The 24322-nt window shown below is 36.8% G+C and overlaps 1 protein-coding gene and 1 pseudogene across 1 annotated transcript; one reads left to right on the top strand and one right to left on the bottom strand.

Annotated features, from left to right (window-relative positions):
- The first annotated feature begins 1777 nt into the window (after positions 1-1777).
- LOC126612097 (uncharacterized) lies at positions 1778-7495 on the top strand. Its single transcript, XM_050280408.1, has 3 exons — positions 1778-4550; positions 6379-6689; positions 6901-7495. Exons 1-3 carry the CDS (start codon positions 2266-2268, stop codon positions 7260-7262), a joined length of 2958 nt encoding a protein of 985 aa, XP_050136365.1. The 5' UTR covers positions 1778-2265; the 3' UTR covers positions 7263-7495.
- A 1265-nt stretch (positions 7496-8760) lies between these two features.
- Positions 8761-16450, bottom strand: LOC126612090 (pleiotropic drug resistance protein 2-like; annotated as a pseudogene).
- Positions 16451-24322: the final 7872 nt, after the last annotated feature.

Genomic DNA, 24322 nt, shown 5'->3' on the forward strand with positions numbered 1-24322 from the left:
TAAATTTTAAAATTCAAAAGTAAATAGTACCTAACGAAAACTGACCGCACGATACATAATGAACGGATAAGATTGCGGGATCTCTAGGATCCCTAAGGAATGGATCCGGCGAGGATCCTGGTGCCTCGGGGAAAAGAGAAAAGCAGAGGAAAAGAATTCCTCGCCAGTCCCACTACAAACCAATCATCCAATTAAAATTCTCTAGAAATTTAAAATTACAAAAATGCCCATGCATTTAAAGTCCCGCAAAAGCTTCATTTTAAGTCAAATTTTTAGCCGGATCCCTTTCCACCTAATCTACCAAATTTGTGATCCATACCATTGAAATTTGATCCAACGATTACAGTTATTATAACTTTAAAGGGGCTCTCTGTTTGTAGTCGTTTGATCAAATTTCAATGGCCTAGATCACGGACTTGGTGAATTAGGTGGAAAGGGATCCGGAGAGAATCTCTATCCAAATTTTCATTATTATGTTTGTGTCACGTGTTCATAATAACGAGTATTATAAGAATATAAGAATATAATAATTAATATGTCACGCGTGTACCAAAAAGTCAACGAAAGCCAACACATACATATTAGGGGCATTTTGGTGATTTTCCAAGTTGAGGATTTGAAATATCTTATATTTAGGAACGGATTGCAACATAAATTGTAACATCCACATCGTTCAGGGGAGTGGATCCTCTAAGCCTTATATGTATATTCTCATCTCTACCTAGCAAGAGACCTTTTGGGAGCTCACTGGTTTTGGGTTCCATCGGAACTCCGAAGTTAAGCGAGTTCGCGTGAGAGCAATCTCAGGATGGGTGACCCACTGAAAAGTTCTCGTGTGAGTTCCCATAAACAAAACCGTGAGGGCGTGGTCGGGGCCCAAAGCGGACAATATCGTGCTACGGTGGAGTCGAGCCCAAGATGTGGTGGTGGACCGGGCGGGGATGTGACATAAATGAAGGCAATAATTAATCAATAAAATCAGTGCATCCTAGGTGCAATTCGTTTACATATTTACACTATATACTTCATTATGTAAGGATTGCAAAAATAACATTGGATTGCAAGAAATGTTGTATAAAGAGATTTTGCTGCCATCTAATTTATGGATGCACTTTTTTGAAATTTTAGCACTTTATGTGACATGATGATCTCCTCCCTTCTGTGTTTGTAATTTGTCTTATAAGTGTAATTTTTTTTTCATTTTGGATCAATGTATCAAGACATTACATCATTTGGTCATATGTCATCATCAAAAACTTTATCTCATGTCATAAATTTAACATTAACATCATTTTTGTTTACTCATTAATCAAACATATAAAAAATTATTGATAAAAAAAATTTCTTTCACATGCCTAATAGCTCAAGCCAAAAAAACTAGTGGGAATAAAAACCCATTAATTGAAAAGACATTTTTTTTCTTGGAAATGGAATGTCATTTAATCAAATTTGAAAGCAAGAATAAGTTTCAATTCATATGAACTCATATGTCAAATTTGAATACGAGAAAAGTTGATGTCAAATAATTTTTTTAATTATGTTATTATGTGAGTCTTATTAATGCACAAATTATAAATTTTGAAAACTTATTTTAATTAATTTTATTTTTTAAAATAAATCATACAAATATTATTTATAACAAAAAAAATATATATGAGTGAAGAAGAGAAAATCTGAGATTACTACATTATATTTGAAATTTTCATCGAAAATGCTCTTAAGCAACGGTTGTGATGTAGCCAAAAAGTCGTTCTAAACCGCGTAATTAAAATGCGATTAAAAGTGCACCCCACTAACAAAACCGCGTCATCATCTTCCACTTTCCATCCAACCGCATCGATTTCTGAGAAAACTCTTTTAGCGACCAACCCAGAAAAACCAAGAAATTCAAATTCCCAGTGGAAGAACAACGCATCAGTTTCTCTCGCCCGTTGGCTCCAATCACAGAATCTGAGATGATAAAGCAGCTTTCTGGTTTATGATCGAGAACTGAAAGAGTCTGAGAAAGATCGATCGTATTTATGTACCGAAATTTAATGGATTCCCAGAGAAAGGTTTGAAATTCTTACTTTTCATGGAATTCAATTACCGTTCGGTGATCTCTGATTGTTATCGAATAATATGAATGCTTTTATGGTTAGGGTTTTCCCAATTGCACTGTGATTGGATTTGTGTTGCTAGGGTTAGGGTTTTCGAGGTCTTACTATCATATTTATTCAATTATATGAAATAAAAATTTGGGGGTTTTGAGCTGTGAATCTCAAAATGCATTCTCGAAAGCATGAGAATTTCAATAAGCAATCCCCAGCTTCTAGATTACATGCGGTGGGTCCCGACCCGTATAGTAATAGTGGTAGGAGGAGTAATATGCAACTCGAGGCTGCTGATCAGTCTAGTGAGAGGAGTTTAAGCCCTCGCGGATTGCCAGGGGATGTGGGTTTGAGTCAAAGGACTGATTCTATTGGAAGGAGTGACCATGGTTGGCATTTGGGTGGTAGAAGGACTGATCGGGTGAGGCGGAGATCAAGGTCAACGTCACCGCCACTGCCTTTTGGCGGCATTCAGAAAAGGTCACATTTTGATGAAGGAGTTGGGGTTATGCATAGGAATTATTCGCCAACTCCACTTGCACCTGTTCCTTTGGAGTTACAACACAGACCTGAACTTGTAGAGCCTGCAAAATATAGTGTGAATGATGATTCAAATAGTAGACGAGTTTACGGGTCTGAGAACAATGATTCTAAAATCATCAATGAGGAATTGAATGGAAGCAGATTGTCAGTTGGCGGTACACATGGGACATTGAGTCAGAAATCAATGCATGTGGAAGATGGTGCGGTAAGAGGATTAAAATCCACACTAATTCAAGATAATACAGCACTAGGAATATATTGGCCACCTCCAGACCTGCATCCTGTGATAGCTCCTGCAAAAGATAGTGAACACCTACCATCATCATCACGGAGTATGAACTTACCCCGTTTTGAGCATGGAAGGCCTCAGTATACGGATCCTGTTGCTTTGGATAGATTACCAGTGACAGAATCCTACAAAGGAGAGAAACCCATTCTTACTTCAAGGGATGGTTTGTACCCCATGGTGTCAAGTGCTCATTATACGGACTTTCGTCCTAGCTCCTCCACAGACGTAAGGAGTGAATTTCAGGATTCTTATATGGGTGGCCCACACTTACCTTCAATGGATGAATTTTCAAGTAGTAGACGGTTCATTAATGCATATAGACAAAGGCCACTAGCAGATTATCCTAGAGATCCTGGTTCTGGCAAGAGGAACCTGTCAACTTACCAGAGTTATAGTCCTAACAGAGGTGAGCATGCAGATTATTTTTACCCCAAATCAAGGGGAATGCCAGTTGATGATCGCAGATATCCATCTGATGACTTAAATAAAATCATGCCTCCACGAACACAACTTGACTATGATAGTACTCAAATGGTTTATAACCATCAAAATTTGTCAAGACCTAGTATTATGAACCCTGTTATGGATAGAATGGATGATACTGAGGAATTTTCTGGAAATTCAAGAAAGGGCATTATGCTGAATAATCCTACTTTGCAAAGGCAATCTTTATTAGACTACCCTGATTCAAGAAGAATATCAGAGACATCAAAGCATGGTGTGGAATATTCAGGTTCAGGACGCACACATGTCAGTTTAGGAAGGAGAATGTCACAAGATTATGAACTATCCCATTTCAGGGCATCACAAGATTTTCAGGTCGCACATCAGAAAGAAGATTATGGTTTTGAAAGAGATGTTAATATGAAGTATCAGGACAGGCCGTCTTCTGTGTCAAAATATGACTCAGAGATGAGTGGGCATCCTGCTGGAATGCAGATTATGAGAGAGGAGCTTGGAATATATGAACCATCAGATAGGATGCTTAAAAGAAACTATGCTACTGAAGAAGGTATGAGTACACATAATCCTAGAACTATTGGGTCTAGTAAGTGGACATCTAGAGAATTCCAAGTTTCATATGAAAGCGGTGAAGAGTGGAATGATGGAGATTTAGGCAGTTATTCATCTGCATCAGCTGGATTTGACCATGATAGATACAGTAAGGCTGAGAGGGTATATGTTGGGCACCGTCATGGTGAATATGAATATGATGATTGGTTGCCATCTCAACACTCTTTTGAACATGCACAAATGCATTCAGTCAGATTCTATAAACACGGTGATCGATATATAAAGGGTCATCGAAATTCTGGTCCATTAAGTAGGCATAAGGCGCATCACGCTGATATAAAAAGCAGTGTTCACAAACAGCACCGAGTTTGGAAAAGACATGATAATTATTTAGAAGATGTCCACGCAAGTGATGGTACTGATGTTGATCAATCAGAAAATGGGCTGAGCTCTGCACGTCCTGAGCCGTCCGAGGACTCTGAGGAGTTTATGCAAATGGTAAATGAAGCCTTTTTAACATTTTCTAAAAAGCTAAATATGAACTCGGCTGTTCGGAGAAGATACAAGGAACAAGGGAAGGCTGGTACTTTGTTCTGCATCGTATGTGGCCGAAGGTCCGTTTTCTTCTCTGTCATGTTCTTTTTAAGTGGGACTCCAGTTTTCATCTTTCATTCAGGAGGTTTTTAGTATTAGTCATATTGATTCAGTTATTTTGAGCTTTTGTTACTTAGGTTTGTTTAGTACTACTCAAGTCACTTGCTATGACCTTAAATTTGTGAAAGTTATGTGGTCTTTTAAGTATTTCCTTGTTGTTCATTGGGTGAACATCTTCTAATACGAAATGGTGTTTGCGGAGTTGTTCGTTACCAATCATGGGTGAAATTTCCAAGTAACATGGCTTTTGTAGTGGGAAAGACAGACACCATTTGACACAACAAGGATCGTCATAGTCCAGCAGAAAATGATACAGGGCCTCTTAAGTGTGTTTTTAGTTCCTTGTTGACTAGCGAAAGTAAATGTGGACATTCTGCATATAGTTTTAGGCTTTGGTGATGCAAAGAGATTATGCAAATTGGTTTATTGTTTGAGGTGGAGGGATAGGATGTACATAGGATGGATTGTGAACAAGAGTGAAATGAGGTTCTTGGCTTGAAATGATTCATTGATTCAAATAGGCGGAAATCAATTTCTCAGTCCACACTCTGATATGAACTTAATTGCTGAAGTCATTTTGGTATCCTGTTATTGGCATCCAGGTCGAAATGCATAGTGTTTCATTACTCATACATGCACTTATTCTACGTGAATACTTTTAAAAAAAAATACTCAGGACTTTGAAGGAGCTTTGGAGGCTTATTTTTTATAATGCCTGCAAAAATGTGATCATAAAGCATATCTGTAGCCTATGATGCAGTGTTAAGTTCCATAGCTTCTCACTTGGGGTAAGTTTATCTTTGAGGCTCTGGAGTCCATTGTAATTTCTAGATGGAGTGTAGAAACTGGCCAGTTAAGTAGAAGTTAGTCAGTTATAGTTGGTAAGAAATGGGAAAGAAGGATTTGTAGTGAAAATTGGAGTAATAGATTCTGTGGTAACATGTGTGTGAGTAGGTTTAAAGTTCCCTCACAAGAGCGCATGGAGTTATCTATGAAGTCAGTGACAATGAGATCAATCATTTGGTTTGCTAACGATGCATAGTAATATGATTTTTCATGTCGTTATCATGGGAAGCCCAAATATTTACTTGGTCGTGAGGTTGAATATGCGGGCTATTTCCTATATGGCTTTTAGAAAAGATGATTAGAACCCGAATTAGAAATAAATAAGTAAAATGTCATAAAACTTCAAGGGGTGAAATTAAAAGAGCAATCATTAGACAAAGTATTATCGAGAGTTAGATGTGCATTGATTTGTCTTGTTACTTCTCCAAGGTTGATCCGTACTTACTTTTATGAGGATATCACTGTGTCAGAGACGTGTCTTAAATTGATGCAAGTCTGCCCCAAGTCTGATAAAAGGACGTTGTGGTAGTTTGTTGCAGGTATAAGCCATCACACCTTATGAATGTGTATTACTTGATACGAATGAATGAAGCCCTGCAGCAAATGAGAGGCAGGATGATTAATTTGAATCAAACAACTGTAGCAGTTGAGGGTTGTCAAATAGCTTTTTTTTTTTTTTTTTTTTTTTTGGTAATTCGTCAAATAGCATTTGGTTTTGTTTTCACTGGTTCTTTTATGAAGATATCAAAGTTGGATTTTTGACTTTCATTTTTGAATTTTTATATATGATACTTATTAATGTATATGATACTTGATGAGATATCGTAGATGTTTCTGCCTTTTTTTTTTCGAGTAGAAGTGGTACTCGCAAATACTGTGTCCTTTCATTGTGTTTTTTTTTTTATCTTTTTCAATTGTTTATTTATCTATGCTGTGTTGCAGTTTGTCGAAGGAGTTCATGGACACTCAACGCTTGGTAAGACACGCATATATGTCTCACAGAGTTGGGCTGAGGGCACAGCACTTGGGTCTTCTAAAAGCAGTTTGTGTTCTGTTGGGGTGGAGTACTGTTGTCCCCCCTGACACGGTCACATGGGCTCCCCAGGTCTTGCCCAAGGCTGAAGCTTTGGCTCAGAAGGAAGATTTGATTCTCTGGCCTCCTGTGATTGTTGTTCACAACATTTCTATGTCAGACAACAATCCTCAAAGTTGGAAGGTTGTATCCATGGAGGCGCTCGAGGCTTTTCTAAGAAGTGAGCGATTTTGTTGTTTTTATTATTTAGTTATACAATACTTACGCTTGAGCATAGAGTTATTAAAAATATTGAGTAAACTAGAAAATAAGAATTTAGAGTATCATGTATATTATTCGGGGTGAGGGGAGGATATGATGGCAAGATGCCTTTTGAAGTTAGGATAACAATTATTTGTTTTGAATCTTTTGGGTTCTACATGGCATGGCAGGTAATGGTTTAATCAAGGGAAGAATCAAGATTTGCCTAGGGAAGCCTGCTGACCAAAGTGTTTTGGTGGTGAAGTTCTTGGGAACTTTTACTGGGCTTGGGGACGCAGAGAGGATTCAGAAGCATTTTGCAGAGCATGGGCGTGGCAGAGTGGATTTTGAGCGAGCGACATCCTCGAATGGAAAAATTGTGGAAGCAGCAATGCAGGGAGACAACGCAGAGGAGCGATTTCTATATGGGTACATGGGCATTGTAGAGGACTTGGATAAGGTGGATTTCCATACCAGGAGCTGGACTGTGATAAAGAGCAAGAAGGAGATTCAGGACCTGGCCAATGCTCCTGTCAAACCTGATGAGAGGTAACTCATAGTTGTGCACAAATACTAGTTTAAGGATTACGCTTAGGTTTCCCTCTCGTAGAACATACCCTGAAGTGATCCGAAAAGAAAATATCATGTAAAAAACTCGAAGTCACCGTGAGCTTTTGTTATTTGTGCAATACTCTGAACTCATGGAATCCTGAGTGTTTTGCTTGTAATTTATACGCGCGGTGGCTTCCATTACATAAACAAAGTTATGTACCGTTTATGCTTCAATCCGTAGTCATGTTTATAAGGCCGAGTGGCGTAAATTCCACTTGAGGCCAAATTTCCTGTGTTGGATTAGCTTCATGAATAAAATGCCATTTGGTTTCGATAAACAGAATGAAAGAAATTATGATTCGAGTGAGAAGGAAATGCGATAAAAGATCTCACACGATGAAGACACTGGTGACCCGAGAAGCTTGACATTTTGTTAAATTTAAATTCTGGGTGTTTTATGTTTTGGAAGTAGATTAACGTATTTAATTTTGGAATGAGAAAATTGTAGCAATGGTCCCTCAACTTTATTGTAGCAATGATCCCTCAACTTTAACTCAATTGGAGTGATAGTCTCTCAACTAAAAATTCATGACCATTGATCATTTCAAAACGTGCATCTATATTTCTTTTCATCAACTCTGTTAGAGCTTCCTTTAAAATGAGTCTTGTGTCATGCACATGAAGCTGAAATGATGAGCAAATATGAAAAACCAAATGAGAACAATTGTAGTAATGGTCTCTCAATTTTAACCCAATTGGAGAAATGGTTTCTCAACTTTAACCAAATTGGAGCAATTGTTCCTCAACTTGAACTCATTTGTAGCAATGGTCCTTCCAACATGACTCATTTTACGAAATTTTGACAGAGTTAACAAAAAACGACCATAGTTGCACGTTTTGATGAGTTAAGAGACCAATGTTAATGGATATTTAGTTGAGGGACTATTGCTTCAATTGAGTTAAAAGTTGAAAGACCATTGCTACAATTTTCTCCTTTTGGACAGATGGGGATCTTCACACTGTACACTCACATCTTTGTTTTTAGGGTTTTGGGGTAAGAGTTCATTGTTAGGGTTTACAGAAACTGCAATTGTGCCAAAATCCGAAAAAGGCACCGTATTACAGTTAAGCCTCTCTGTAGTGATATTTTATAAAGGAATAAAGTTTTTACTGTTATAAAAATTTCGGTCCCAACTTGAGCTAGTTATATAATATAAACTTCACATAGTAATAATTGTTATTAAGTCCAAAAATATGCAGTCACAAACCGTCATCATGTCCAAATACAGTCTAAAAACGTGCTTACATTATTACATTTGATTTTTTAGTGTACTTAGAACACAATGTGGTACATCACGTGTCATAATACTAGTGGAGGGATATTTATAAATGTATCCTAAAGTGAGACATAATAATTATATCGTTCACTTATATTATAACGCGTGATTTACTATCCCGGTTCACATAAAAATTTCCTGACAAAGTGAGACTTAAAAGCGTATATAAAAACATGCAACTTTTATGGTTGGATGTCTTAATCTATTTTACTTGTATGGTTGAATGTCTCTGGTGGATATCGTGCCTTGTAGTGTACTCAATCCTTAGCTTTAATACATACCACCCAATGCGGCGTCTCTCTCAAGTATTAATGGAACTCTCAGTTAAACTTTTCACTGCAGTTTCATCAACTTTTCAAGAAAAAATAAATATGGAGCTGTAAAAACTTCGATATACTTGTTCATCTCGTTTGGAAGTTGAGACACTTGATACCGTAGGCAAAGACGAACAAGAACAGGAGCACGAAACCAATATGAGCCACGACGACGGCTCCGAGGAAGTCATATTCAAACCCTAATCTTGTCTTGAGGTACATCTGCACTGACATATGAGCTTCTCCTGGAACTTCAACTAATGAAGTTCTGTCTCCCACTTGGGATGTCACTAGTCCGTAGATTGTCCAAGCCACCGGTGAACCCCAGTAGTACCATCGCCACCATATCGGGATTTGCTGCAACATCAGCATGTATATAAATAAAATGCAATGATTTCTTTCATATATGTCGCACAAAAGTGATTAGCATTCATGTGTATAACTTGTGAAGAGAAAATCTTTAACATATTATAAGCTTGCGCGGGACACTTACCATCCTAGGGAGGAGGAAACCAGAGAAGAGGTTCCAGAAGCTCAGGAAAAAGGACATCACAATGGCTGCAATTTGGTGGCCTGGCGTGAGAGCTACAAGCATCATGCCGTACAATGTGAAGTAGATAAAGCACATCAATATAAAGTAGTAGAACAAGAAGAACTTGTCAACGTGCCAAGTGAACCCCATCATTGAAAAGAGGATGAGACTATACGCCAGAGTTTGGATTGCAACGTAAATTGTCTCAATCGCCACCTGCAGGGGACACGAAATTTACTGTATATTTCTATGGAAGATGAAGTTTGCTTTGATTGAACTCATGCATCAACTTTCCTAACTTGATATAAAGGTTTCGGCTTCTTTTACCTGAGCAAAAGCATAAGGCAGCGCAGAGTACATCCCTGCTGCTCTTTCGCGGTAAAATACTGTTCTTTCAACTGCCACAATAGGCTGTACCGAGGCGGTGTTGGTTGCTCCAAGGAAGAGAACGGCAGAATACATGGCTCCCACTAGATTTAGTAGGTCTTGTTCCTTATGTCTATTCGGATAACATTTTGCAATAAACTTTAGAAATATGCAACAAATACGAAAGCAAAGTCTATTGTACTTGATTCTAACAAAAAAATGAGAAACCTTATGTCTTACGTTTGATCTCCTTTGTTCCAGAAAATTAGTCCAAAAATAATACCAACAATTATAGTCAGAAAGAGCCGGATGGCGTTGTATGGCGGGTTCCTCCAGTATGACCAATGTTGTTTCCAGAAGCAAGCTTTGCATTGAGTAAGAAAAGACTGAGAGTATTTGGTTGGGAAATAAAGGTCTTTGGATCCCGGGACTGGAGTGCTTAGCTCTGTTATAAGTTCTTGATTCTTCCTGGAAAGGAGAAATCAAATGATATAAACATTGTGTTAGCGTATTACTGAAGAACTTTTAGCAAAAGGATGCACAACGATGCAAGTTACAATTGCGGTCCTAAATGTTCCACTTACCTATAGAGTTCAGAGTTCGCGTATATATCCGCAAAATCCACATTGAGTCGGGACTCAACTGCAGGAGAAGTGATTTCCAACATCCATGTTGCAGGATTGTAACCATCTCTGATCTTTGTAATTCCGGGAATAGCCTGCAAGACGTTATAGACATTAGTTTGACAATGAAAGTAGCGTGGGGTTTATAATTCAACAATTTCTAATGACCATGTCACAAGTAATACTCACTTCAAAATATTCTATGAGCTTTTGAGAACAGCGGCCAAGGGGTCCGGCATAAATCACTTGTCCACCTCTCTTCATCAGCAGAAGCTGTGAGGAAAAAAGGAAAACAAATTGAATTAAAGCAAGTAGCAAACAAAAACTACAAATTGCAAGACTCGGGCCACTAGTTTCGGACAATGAGATTGTCGAATACCTCATCAAAGGCTTCAAAAATGTCTATGCTTGGCTGATGAATAGTGCAGACAAGCGTCCGACCTGTATCCACAGTGTTTCTCACTGTACGCATTACAATTGCAGCAGCTCTTGCATCAAGACCTGATGTTGGCTCATCCATGAAGATTATGGAGGGATTCGCCACCAACTCTACAGCTACGGTTAATCTCTTTCTCTGTTCTGTTGACAGACCGTCTATTCCAGGAAGCCCTACTAAGGAATTCCTCAGAGGTTTTAGCTCAACCAAATCCATGACTTCCTCCACAAACATCTACATGTCAGAAAGGAGAAAACTACGATAAATATATATTGTGGGGGAAGAAATTAAAAACCTGTATTGACAAATTTGAATGTCACAAAAAAAATGATAAAATCAACAATGAGTTATGTGTCGAAGAAGATGCCTGTCTTGTTTCCTTCGTAATTTCCTTTGCAAGACGCAACCAAGCAGAGTACACGAGAGATTCGTAAACAGTTACATTTGGAGAGTGGATATCATTTTGTTCACAGTAACCGCTAACTCGAGCAAAGGTTTCTTGGTTCTTTGGGTAACCGGAAATGCTGATACTTCCTTCAATATAACCACCAGTTTTCCTTCCTGCTAGCACATCCATCAAGGTAGTCTTTCCTGCACCGCTGACGCCAACCAATGCTGTTAGAACACCAGGCCTAAAAGCACCACTAACATCTCGCAACAATTGGAGGCGATCCTCTTCAATTCCTTGGCTCTTCATTTCCTGATGAACAACTAACAGCTCTCAGCATTCATGAGGGATGGACTTAAACAATTTCACCATAATGTGATGCTGCGTATCAAAAAAGATACATAGAAGACTTACTGCAGGCATATCGACATAGTAGTTCACATGATTAAATGCAAGTGACAAAGGCTGAAACTTCAGCACCATTCCTCGCTTTGTAGATTTCATCACTTCCATATCAATACCTGTAGTTATTCACATCATATCATCATTAGCATGCTTTCTTTATCTTCCTTTTAAAAGAAACATTTGCAGTATGCATAACTCTGTATCTTTTGAACCTTTAAGCATTGGGGTAGTAAATGCTGAACTCAATTCTGTGGATCCCATTGTATCCAAGATTGGCTGCTTTTTACTTCCCTGCTTGTCATCGTCCTCCAAAATAATAGATTTAGAATCTCCAAAAGCTGCAAACGGTTTTGAAAGCAGTATTGAACTCAAAATCTTATTCACATAACTGAAATAATGCTTGTCATGAGAAATGATCGCTTACGGTTCAGAAAAGTCAGTGCTGCAATAAACAAGATGTTGAAAAGTAGGGAAAACCCGAGGAGTGCTCCTATGCATATCCAGTACCAGTACTCTTCTGTAAACATGCCTCTGGCCTTTAGGAGAGCCTTTCCAACTGTTGGTTCTGGGATTCGCGGGTCAATATTCGGCTGTAACAGAGAAAAAGTATAATAATGCCAGTCAGATATAAGAATAGACGTGGCCTCGGACATAAAATGACAATAGGAAGGAGATCTCACTGCACTCCATCTTTCGTCAAGAAATTCATTGATGGCTATGGCATTTTGCCCATACATCATAGGAGAAATATAGTAGCCCCATATCATCCATGGTTCGATGTCATCTGTATGAAACGGAGAAGACAACATTTTCATTCATACAGGAATATAACAAACTAATACAGAAACTTGAGTCATTATTCTATAGATGGGACAACTAAAAGCGCAGTGAACCTTTGGCAACAATGAATCCGCCGAGGACAAAAACCAATAGCAGTGTGAAGGTGCCAAGTGTGCTTGCAACAATTTGTGTTCTGCCAAGAGCTGCAATGAAGCGGAAGAGTGATAGGGCCATCTGATGCACGCTGAATAATGCCAATAGTTGTCGGAAAAACCTGCATCAATTTCAATGTACCGCTGAGAATAGTTTAAAGAAGTCGTTATCATCTGTGGATCCTATCTAAACAATAAAGATAGCATTGTACACACACGTTAGTTATGCTTTTGGGCACATACCTACTAGCTGCAGGAGCAAAACCGATGGTGTAATATGTGAGAATGATCCATAATCCTGATTCAATCAGTGATACGGGGATCCTGAGGACCCAAATTGGTAAGCTAAAAGCCCATGCCGGGTGTAACAATGCATCTCTCTGTTTAAAAAATACAGGAAGCCTGAATATAGTCATTGCTAGCTCTGTCATCCCGTTGAACATTACATTTATGAGACTGAAAAATAGTGCACCATAAAACTTCCCCCCATCCTGTAATCGACCGTGCTTCATTTCTGTTCTCAAAAAAATTGTCATGGCAATTATTGACATGATTGTGAGCTGACTAGTCTTGAATATGTATAGAGCAGAGTTCCGCTTCATCAGGAGCCACTCTCTTGCAAAGCACGCGTTGAAGAGTTCCCAGTTTGAGATTCCGTACTTTTTTTTCACTAATGCAGCTGCATGAGTTTTAGATCTATCATAAGGAATCCGGAGTTCTTCAGACAGATTTTGACCAATTTGGTAACTTCTAAAATAATCTGAAAATTCCGATGCGCTAATATATCGGTAATTTTCATTCTGCCTAAACCAGTATTGTTCTTGGTCCTTTCCGGAAATAACCTCCTGCAGGAAGTCTGCCACTCCTTTCCTTTCCGGACACTTGAAACCTACACTCTCAAAAAATTCGAGTGCATTCTCTCGTGGACCTTGGTAAACAATCCGACCATCTGAAAGTAAGATAATGTCGTCAAAAAGGTCAAAGGTTTCAGGTGCAGGTTGCAGAAGAGAGATTGTCATGGTGATATCCATTGTATGAACCATCTGCCTCATAAACTGGACAATTTCGAATGTTGTCGAACTGTCTAAACCAGTTGATATTTCATCCATGAAAAAAACTTTTGCTGGTCCAACCAACATTTCTCCTGCATTCATCCGCACCAGCTTCTTATTAGAAAACAGGGTTGTGTTATGAACTGTCCGTTAAGTGTTTTTCTCTTGCATTTTTGTGTATTGTATACAAACCTGTAGTAAGACGCTTCTTCTGTCCACCAGATATGCCCCTTCGCATCTCGTCACCCACTAAAATATCAGCACAAATATCTAATCCAAGTAGCTGTTAAAGTTTCTTAGTTAGTACCAATTTTAGACTCCATGTGTGTGATCCAAAAAATAAGTAACCAACAAGAACAAGCTAACCTTCAGAATATAGTCCGTAAATAAACTGGTTTCTTGTCCTGCCAGAGCTGTGGCTTTCATGAACGTATCAATCTCAGGATCAGGTGTAATTCCTGATTCTTTTTCTCGTCTGGACAATTCCGCCAGTAGCTCGTATCTGGTTCCAACCCCTAAGCATCTTCCTGAAAAATCCAACGTTTCTCTTACTGTCATCTCACCATTGTGCAGATTATGCTGGCTGATATACGCGCATGTTCTTTGAGGAAAAAACTCTGAAAATTCATGACCACAGTAAGTGATCCTTCCGGATACCTGTTATATGATGGGGATCAAGTTAAAATTTCTAATATTTAGAACTATTATTTGTGAGATACTGAACTTCACAGAAATAGTTTGTGCAATCTTCATGATAAAAATTTCCAAAACCGGTCGAACTAACAAGAATCATAAACATTTACTTATTGTAATATTTCAGCATTTGCATGCTTCATGATGAACAATAAGACTGAGGGGCGATGTTGCCTAACATATGAAAGACATTGTTAGTGTGCAAAGGAAGGAGGATTCCGCACCCTTAGATCCTTATCCGTCCTGCCAGCAAGTGCCTGCAGGAAAGTTGTCTTCCCTGATCCTGGAGGTCCCAGAAGTAGTGTCATTCTGGAAAACGCTAACAAAATCAGCATAGTACGTAGCACGAGTTAAACAAATACAGTCAATCCATTTAGTACATCGGTCATATTAAATCAGAAGAATGACAAAAGTTTGCCTATTAGAGAACATGTGGGTGTCTGATTGACAATGTCAGTCTAGGAATCAAAGAACAATCAATTTCAACATGTAAATTTGAAAAGAACTAGACATTACCGTGATGGCTTAACTATTCCACTCACGTCACGAAGTATCTTGACTACTCTTTTCTTTGACGGGAAGAGCTTAATGAGTCCAAGAATCCCCTATTCATACAAAACACCAACTTAAGAATAGCAGAACAAAAAATTCTCTCTCAGTAGACGCATACATACTACGTATGCACACACATACTTACCAGTTTCTATTAGGTATAAATAAACACAATCTTTAGAAGTACGAACTGTTACTACAATTCATTATTGTATACAATCATATTACCACAGAAAAAATTTGCTCGAAAAATTCCATATTTATCACCATACACTAATCGAGAAAAAAAGGTCGAAACGATTCACCCTTTTCAGATCAAAGAACTCAAAAACTGAAGATGAAATTATATACAGCTTTATCCTTGCACATATGATTACAAATAAATACAATCGTGGATTTGCAGTCTTACAGAAAAAGGGGAAAGAATAGAGAAAAATGCAAAGAAAAAAGAGTACAGAAAAGCAGAAAACAGAACAAAGTACCTCTATGGCATTCATGGAGGAATTCAGCAGAGTAGGAAGTGCTCTGGTTCCAACATATGCATCCCCTTCAACTGATAAATGCTCGAACCGAACTTCAACCTTCGGAATCTCAATCCCAACCCTGTCAATACAAAATCAAACACAGTTTCCAACTTCTAAATCACCAGATAAAAAGTATTTATCACCACAAATATCTGTAAAGTAAAAACCATATAAAAGTATGAATCATCCACCTATTAGTCCTATCTCTCAGCCTTTGAAGGAACTTCTCATTATCCTGTTCAGCAATCTTGAGTATATTCTCCATGATTTTCTTCTTGTCCAGCCTTCCGAGATTGGTAACGTCGATCTCTTCATAACCAACATTTCCATTATCCAACACATGCTTAAGCATTCCTCTTCTTAACCTATCAATTGTTGGAAGCCTCTCTATCGCTGCCCATTTCAACTCCTCCTCGTCCTCCTGGTCTGCTCTCCCGCTGCGGTGGAACACATCCCCCTGATTGCTCCACACTTCGCGAAAACTCGTGGACGCCCAACTTCTCCTGCTCACTGATCCATGGCTCCTCCTCCCGCTGCTCACAGCTGATCCATGATCTCGGGCCAATTCCGACGCCATTTTTTACTTTATTTTCTTTATACAATGGTGTATTCAATGCTGTATATGTTGCTAGTAAGTTGCCGGATGCTCTGTCGAAGACCTCAAATGGACCGAAGCTATGGCCGTGGAGATGCATGCATTGGAAAAAAAAAAAAAAAAAAAAACCTGGTGGGGGTGCGAACAACTTTCAAATCATATAGCTTTTGTTTCAAAGAACAAAAATTGAAGCAAATAATGCATGAAAATCTTGAATGACTAGTTGCATGGCTTGTGAGAGAGGGGGGGGGGGGGGGAGAGAGAGAGAGAGAGAGAGAGATGAGTATTTTCAGAGTTTGGGGGACAGTTGAAAGGGAGATCCTTGGAGGATACTTTATCTTTACTTCCTCACTTTTTGGAAAGCTTCCTCCATGAATGTAGACGTGGTTCATGAAGAAAGTTAAAGTTCAGGTTTCATGGAGACGTAGTTTTTTTTTTTTTTTAAAGTTAAGGTTTTAATAATTAGATAATTATAAGCACATGCAAGGTTTCTTTGTATTTTAGATGTGGGATTCATTCTCTTAACACGGGCCCTCACTTGTGACAAGTTTTCAAGTCTAGCACATACGTGGACAACACAAACGGATGATGTGAGTACTTGTGGTCATTAGCTTCACACACGAGATATCTTGCTCTGGTATCATAAAGGAATTTTACCATAAAACCGATTGATAATATGAGAAGTAGTCCAACTTATAAGCATATTCATACTCTCATCAAAATTTTCTAAGATTTGTGACAACGTAATACCGACAATAATATATACTAGATATTATATAATAGGGCGAGCATATTTTGCCATTTTTTTCAATCCGGTTTTTTTTTTTTTGAACAATCGATATTATCTACACTAAGGGGAGGGGGTGTGCTTAACCTCACAATGGGCTAGCAATAAATTGGTGCAAATTCGCCTTTAGCGAGATTTGAACCTAAGACTTCTCACTTATCAGTGAAGAGGAATACCTTCCAATAATATTAATAACACAAGAAGTCTTCAAAGAAATATGGAGGAGAGAAGTAAAGTAGCATACATTTTCTATTACAAATGATATTGTTATTTAAATTAAACTAAAAATGATAGAGTTTGAACTTATCGTAGTGCATCAAAGAGGAAAGCTTTATTCCTCAGAACAATCCACTGAACAAAAACCTCACACCATCTATAGTATCAATCAACACCTCTTTCATCTCTCCTTGAACTCTATTCTCACATTTTCAGCCGGTTTTATCGTTTTTGCGTTTTTAATAACGAAGGAGTGCATGACTACTATTTTAAAGTGTCAATAACAATTTATTTATTTTTGTGGATGCCAATAACAGCTTAAGATAGCAACAGCTTAAGATAGCGAAAATCGAGTTCTTCTAAGAAAAAATATATATATAATTGTCAACCACAAAAAAAAAAGTACGAAAAACAAGTAATGAGTTTTGTCCACAGAAATTGATGATGTCGGTGGGTTTTAGAGAAAACAACCAAGATAAACGGCACCAAGAAACCATTAATAAATTTAAAGTTTGGTCCGGGAAGAAAGTTCAGTTGTTGCCCCACTCCCTCGCATAATCCACTGTACCATTTATGGACCTCCCTTTCCCAGCAAATCAAAGGTAAATGATATTTTGCTGTTTATTCTACTCGATTTGTTCTTGTCTGCTGCTGTCAATTCTTGGCATTGAACACCGTACCTTCATGATCTTAATTAATCCCATATTGTACAATAAGTGGATGAGGGGACTTGAATGGCATGGAAACACCGTTATATATAGTGCCTTTTTGTGGAGAGAAACTAACCAATATACTTGCATTATTAGCACGAGACGCCACTATAGTAAAATATTCACGCCATACAAGTTTCTCCTCTGTATTTGTTAGGACTTTTCTGAATCTATAATTTTTTTTTGTTTGAAAGAATGATAATGGATTAGGCTAGTCGACTACGCAAAAGGCTTGGTTGTCAGATTACAATTTTAGACCTTATTGTCTAAACCCGCACAAGGCGAAAAGAAAGAACCAAGACCCCATAATTAGCCATCAACTACAAGTAGGTTACTTCCTTCTCGTTCATAACAATTAGAAAGGGCTAACTCTTTGATAGAACAACCCCTCGTCCCCTGTCTAAAAAATTATTAATAAAGAAAAGGTGAAAATAAAATAATACAAGCGGGGGAAGAAGCCAAAACCCGCGAAGAGTTAAACAAAGAAACATCAACGAAAATGAAAAATAGGATGAACTCAAGGTCATGAGCATTGGCGGCAGCTGCAAAATCTAGAACAATGGCCCACCAATAATAAGCACTACCAGCCGAGAAGCTAGAACATCAGCAACTTGATTACCCTCCCAATAAATGTGTGTAGAAAAAACGCTCATCTCATGAATGCGCTATAAACAATTGTTCCAATCGACCAAGAGATATTGAGGAACTGATATGCCTTTACATTCTAGTGGTGACACAGATTTCGTTTTCGTTTTCGTTTTCTCTATTATTAATCCCCATATAATCACTCAGATTTTAATTTGAAACTATGGGAATTACATATTATCTGAATTTCATTGGATATAGTGGTGGAGAAGGAAGAACAAGTCACATTCTCCTCCTCTCCTCTTTGTGTTTTCATATTTTTGTCTTTGCGAATGACAAGTCCTTTGTGATGACGTTATTTGAGTCACATTCAGAGCAAATTATACATAGTCACTTTTATGTTCATCCACTGTTAGAAAACTTCAAATCCTGTCCAGTCAAGAGGTATCTTATTCACAATTTTGCACAATTAGACGAATAAAGGTTATTGAATCTTTTTCTATATCCACTTCTCTGTGATTTTCTCAACTAGATGCGGTGATGTTTTTTTGGTTCCTAAGGCCATCTCCAACCTTTGAAGTAAAACTCAAATTTTAGGTTCTAAATTTACCCAAACTTGCTCCAACATGAGATAAATATGAGTTTTTGACCAAAAACTCATTTCTAGAGCAAATATAGCCCAGGATTCCTCTCGGATTAGTGAAGTTGGCCCACCATATATATGTACATTTTTTTAGTTTTATATTTATAAATTCATTGAACCTAACGAATAAGATTTAACATGATCAAATCCAACGGTAGAAAGAAAAAAGATCTAAGGGTCCAAATTTAAAACTAACGGCTAAAGTAATTAAAAAAAATATTTTATGTGTTTCATATTCTTTCATAATGTTTCACAAGTTTTTTGGCGTCGTTTTAGTAATTTTTCAATATTTATCGGAATCTAAATATTTTTAGGTTAAAATGTTCATAAAATTAAATTATGATAGTCTATATAATTTTTTTTTAAGTTACTTTAAGAAAAAAAAAATATCATTAATTCATTATTTAGTAATCTCAAGCTAAATTTGACCCATAAAAATTGGAGGAGAAAAACTCTTTTTAAGTTAAAACCTAAATTGTCTAGGTTAAAAATTTTAAATTTTAAGATTGGAGATTGTCTAATGGTAGGGATGCCTTTAAAGAAGAATTTCTATTATTTTTATAAAAATAATAATTAATTGTAGGGCTCACACCATATCAAATCAATTAAACATTTATTTATACACTCCCACTCCCACAACTTCCTTTAATTGAGAGCAACTTTCTCGATTTGACATTTTCTCCTTTCAATTTTCAAGTTACTGAAAGCGATGACTGGTTTTGTTTTCTAAAAACTTATGTTCAACACTCAAAGCCTGGCGGGCATGCCCTTGTCAGTTGTCATTGGGTCTCTTTGGTTCTTCCATATTTCTATCATCTCATGGACTTAAGTTGGACCAATTGATCTCAAAGCCCTTTCTGAGGCCCACTTGCAATTTTTCAAGCCTCTTTAACATTTGAATAATTAATTAAGGATAATGTTAGAGGGATCAAATTTTTTAAATCAGATTTGCAAACCCAATAATGTGGTTATAGATAATTGTTTTATTAATTAAGTGTCGATTAAATTGCTTATTCTTATTGGTGACACATCATTTAATTTGCAAATTTGATTTAAAAATTTAGTCTCCTTAGCATCCGTTAATTATTCATTTCCTTAATTAATTAGTTCATCGTACTTTTAAACCGTAGGTTTCAGAGTAAGTGTCTGTTAGTTCTAATCGGCAAGGCAGTGAGAGTGATTAATCTTTTTAATAAACTTTTTTTTTAATTTATTATTATTAAGGGGGAGTTTTGATCCGGAACGCATGAATCCTAACTATGAAAAACAAGTGATTCGTTTCACGGGTCTCACCAACTAAGAATGACAACTAACCATATATCATGGCTCCCAAGTCCATGTAAAATATAAGTCGAATATTAGTTATACTCGATTTGTTCTTGTTTGCTGCTGTCAATTCTGGGCATTGAACACCGTACATTCATGATCTTAATTAATCCCATATTGTACATAGGAGTGGACGACGGTTATGGCGGACGGGTAACTACGGTTATTTACCCATAACCATTTAAGCTTTTACTCGTATAACCGTTTACCCGTTGGGTATTTACATAAACGGGTATACCCATACCCATAACCATTTATAAACGGTTAATCACACTCATAACCGCATACCCATTTAACCATAACCACGTACCCATTTAACCATAACCGCGTACCCGTTTACCCATTTTTAACCCGTTTACTCTTTTTTCACCCGTCTACCTATTTTTTTTAACAACTTGAAAATTAAAATGAAATTTGTCATAATTTTCTTTTTCTAACAATTAAATACCGTTATAAATACATTTAATATAAATTTTTTGTATTAACTGCAATATTATTTATGAATATATGCGATGTCTCCCAATTATTTGACGGTCAATCTATTACAAAAATCATGCATGGTTGTAGGTTAATTAATGTTCTTGTATGTGTGTGTGTGTGCGTGTGTGTGTGTGTGCGTGTGTGTATGTATGTATGTATGTAAGTACGCATCAGTCTGCTAATAAGCTAATTTGATAAATCTTTGGATTTTTATTTAGAAACATATGATCCAAGCCATTTAGTTGATTTCTAATTTTTGGGTCAAATACATATTAAAAACTCGAGGCCAATTAAATATATATACATATATATAGGTATATATGTACGCATCAGCCGACAATAACATGTTTCTAAAATCTCAAGGTAATCATTATCTTGAATTGGCCAAAGCTCCAAAAGACTCCAAAACAAAACTGTCGAACACTCTAATGCTTTAGCACATTCAATCACATATATTAAACATTGGCCCGTTCTAACAACTATATTTTTCTCTCAAGTGAGGCATATATATATATTATGGCCCTTTATAACCAAATATATCTCGGGATACTAAACTTAGCTAGAAACTAATTTTTTTTTTTTTTAGTTTTACATATATTAAAATAAATGGTTAAATGGGTACCTGTAACATCCCACATCGTCCAGATGAGTGATCCTTAAATGTATATTCTCATCCCTACCTAACATGAGGCCTTTTGGGAGCTCACTGGTTTCGGGTTCCGTAGGAACTCTGAAGTTAAGCAAGAAGGAGGCCAAAGCACTATCAGGATGGGTGACCCACTGAGAAGTTGCTCGTGAGTTCCCAAAAACAAAACCGTGAGGGAATGGTAAGCCCAAAGCGGACAATATCGTGCTACGGTGGTGGAACGGGCCCGGGATGTGGTGGACCCGGGCCAGGATGTGACAATACCCGTTTATAACCGCGGGTAATACCCATAACCGCCCATTTAAATTTCATGGGTACCCATAACTGTTTATTTATCTAAACAGTTACCCATAACCGTAACCGTCAAATTTAAATGGACGGATAACCACGGTTACCCATAACCAATAGGTATTTGCCCATCCATAATTGTACAATAAGTGGATGAGGGGACTTGAATGACATGGGAACACCGTTATATATAGAGCCTTTTTGTGAAACTAACAAATATACTTGTATTATTAGCACGAGACATCACTATAGTGATATATTCACGCCATACAAGTTTATCCTCCATATTTGTTAAGACTTTTTTAAATCTATAATTTATATAATTTTTTTGTTTGAAAGGATGATAATGGATTAGACAAGTCGACTACACATAAGGCTTGGTTGTTGGATTACAATTTAGACCGTACTGTCTAAACCTGCACAAGGCAGAAAGAAAGAACCAAGACCCCAAAATTAATCATTAACTACCAGTAGGCTACTTCCTTCCCGCTCATAGCAATTAGAAAGTGCTAACTCCCTGATAGAACAACCCCCCATCCCCTATCTCAGAAAATTATTAATAAAGAAAATGTGAAAATAAAATAATACAAGCAGGAGAAGAAGCCAAAACCGGAAGAGTAAAACAAAGAAACATCAACGAAAATGAAAAACAGGACGAACTCAAGGTCACGAGCATGGGCGGTAGCTGCAAAATCTGGAACATGACCATCAATAATAAGCACTACCAGCCGCGCCTAAAGAAGCTAGGGCATCAGCAACTTGATTACCCTCCCAATAAATATGTGTAGAAAAAATGCTTATCTGACCAATGCGCTATAAAAAATTGAGGAACTGATATGCCTTTACATTCTAGCGGTGACAAAGATTTCGTTTTCGTTTTCTCTCTTATAAATTCCCATATAATCACTCAGATTTTTATTTGAAGCTATCATAATTCCATATTATCTGACTTTCATTGGATATAGTGTTGGAGAAGGAAGAACAAGTCACAGTCTCCTCCACTCCTCTTTGTCTTTTCATATTTTGTCTTTGCGAATGACAAGTCCTTTGTGATGACGTTATTAGAGTCAAATTCATAGCAAATTATATATAGTCACTTTTATGTTCATCCACTGTTAGAAAACTTCAAATCCTGTCCTTAAACGTTGTTGATTTATTTTCTTTTACATTTTGGCTAACATTGTTTCAACTCCCAATTTGAAGGTCTTGGCAAGTCAAGAGGTATCTTATTCACAATTTTGCACAATTAGACAAATAAAGGTTATTGAATCTTTTTCTATATCCACTTCTTTGTGATTTTCTCAACTCGATGCGGTGATGTTTGTTTTTTTTTTTTTGATTCCTAAGGTCATCTTCAACCTTTGAAGTAAAACTCAAATTTTAGGTTTTAAATTTACCCAAAGTTGCTCCAACTTGAGATAAATATGAGTTTTGACCAAAAACTCATTTCTTGAGCAAATTTAGCCCAAGATTCCTCTCAAGTTAGTGAGGTTGGCCCACTATATATATATATATATTAGTTTTATATTTATAAATTCATTGAACCCAACGGGTAAGATCTAATATGATCAAATCCAATGGTAGAAAAATAAAAGATCTAACGGTCTAAATTTAAATCTAACGGCTAAAGTAATTAAAAAAATTATTTTATGTGTTTCATATTCTTTCGTAGTATTTCACGAGTTTCTTGGTGTCGCTTTAGCAATTTTTCAATATTTATCGGAATCTAAATATTTTTAGGTTAAAATATTCATAAAATTAAATTATGATAGTCTATATAATTTTTTTTAAGTTACTTTAAGAAAAAAAAATATCCTAAATTCATTCTTTAGTAATTTAACCCATAAAAGTTGGAGGAGAAAAACTGTTATTGGATTAAAACCTAAATTGTTTGGGTTAAAAATTTTAAGTTTTAAGGTTGGAGATTGTCTAATGGTAGACATGCCTTTAAGGAAGAATTTCTATTATTTTTATAAAAATAAGAATTAGTTGTAGGACATTTTCTTATACACTCCTACTCCCACAACTTCCTTTTATTGAGAGCAACTTTCTCGATTAGACATTTTCTCCTTTCAATTTTCAAGTTACTGAAAGGGATGACTGGTTTTGTTTTCTAAAAATTTATGTCACGTAAACCCTAGCGCGCATGCCCTTGTCAGTTGTCATTGGGTCTCTTTGGTTCTTCCATGTTTATATGGAAGCCTAACATACACTAGGCCCTACAAACATAAAAAGACATGGGCTGAATAAAAAGTCCAACACGCAATAAAATATCTTTCCAACCCATGCCCCTGACAGAAACGCATTCCGTTAGAAGTAAACTTCCTTTTATTTACAGCTATGCCACTTCCTCATTAAAGCCTAAATATCATATGAAATGAAAAAAAAAAAAAAATTATATATATATATATATATATATATATATATATATTTCCATTAATTCTATTACGCTGGCCATGTGTTTGTAGCATAATTGACTTTAAATAAATACAAAAACAAGCTATTATTATCATATTACCTATTATCTATGTATCAAATATTAATGCATCTTAATAATATGACATCATGAATAAAAATCAAAATTTTTAAAATCTTACAGTTCAACAACAAAACAAAAATTGCACATGAAAT

The sequence above is a fragment of the Malus sylvestris genome, chromosome 2 (assembly GCF_916048215.2).
Source record: "Malus sylvestris chromosome 2, drMalSylv7.2, whole genome shotgun sequence".
NCBI classification, from domain to species: Eukaryota; Viridiplantae; Streptophyta; class Magnoliopsida; order Rosales; family Rosaceae; genus Malus; species Malus sylvestris.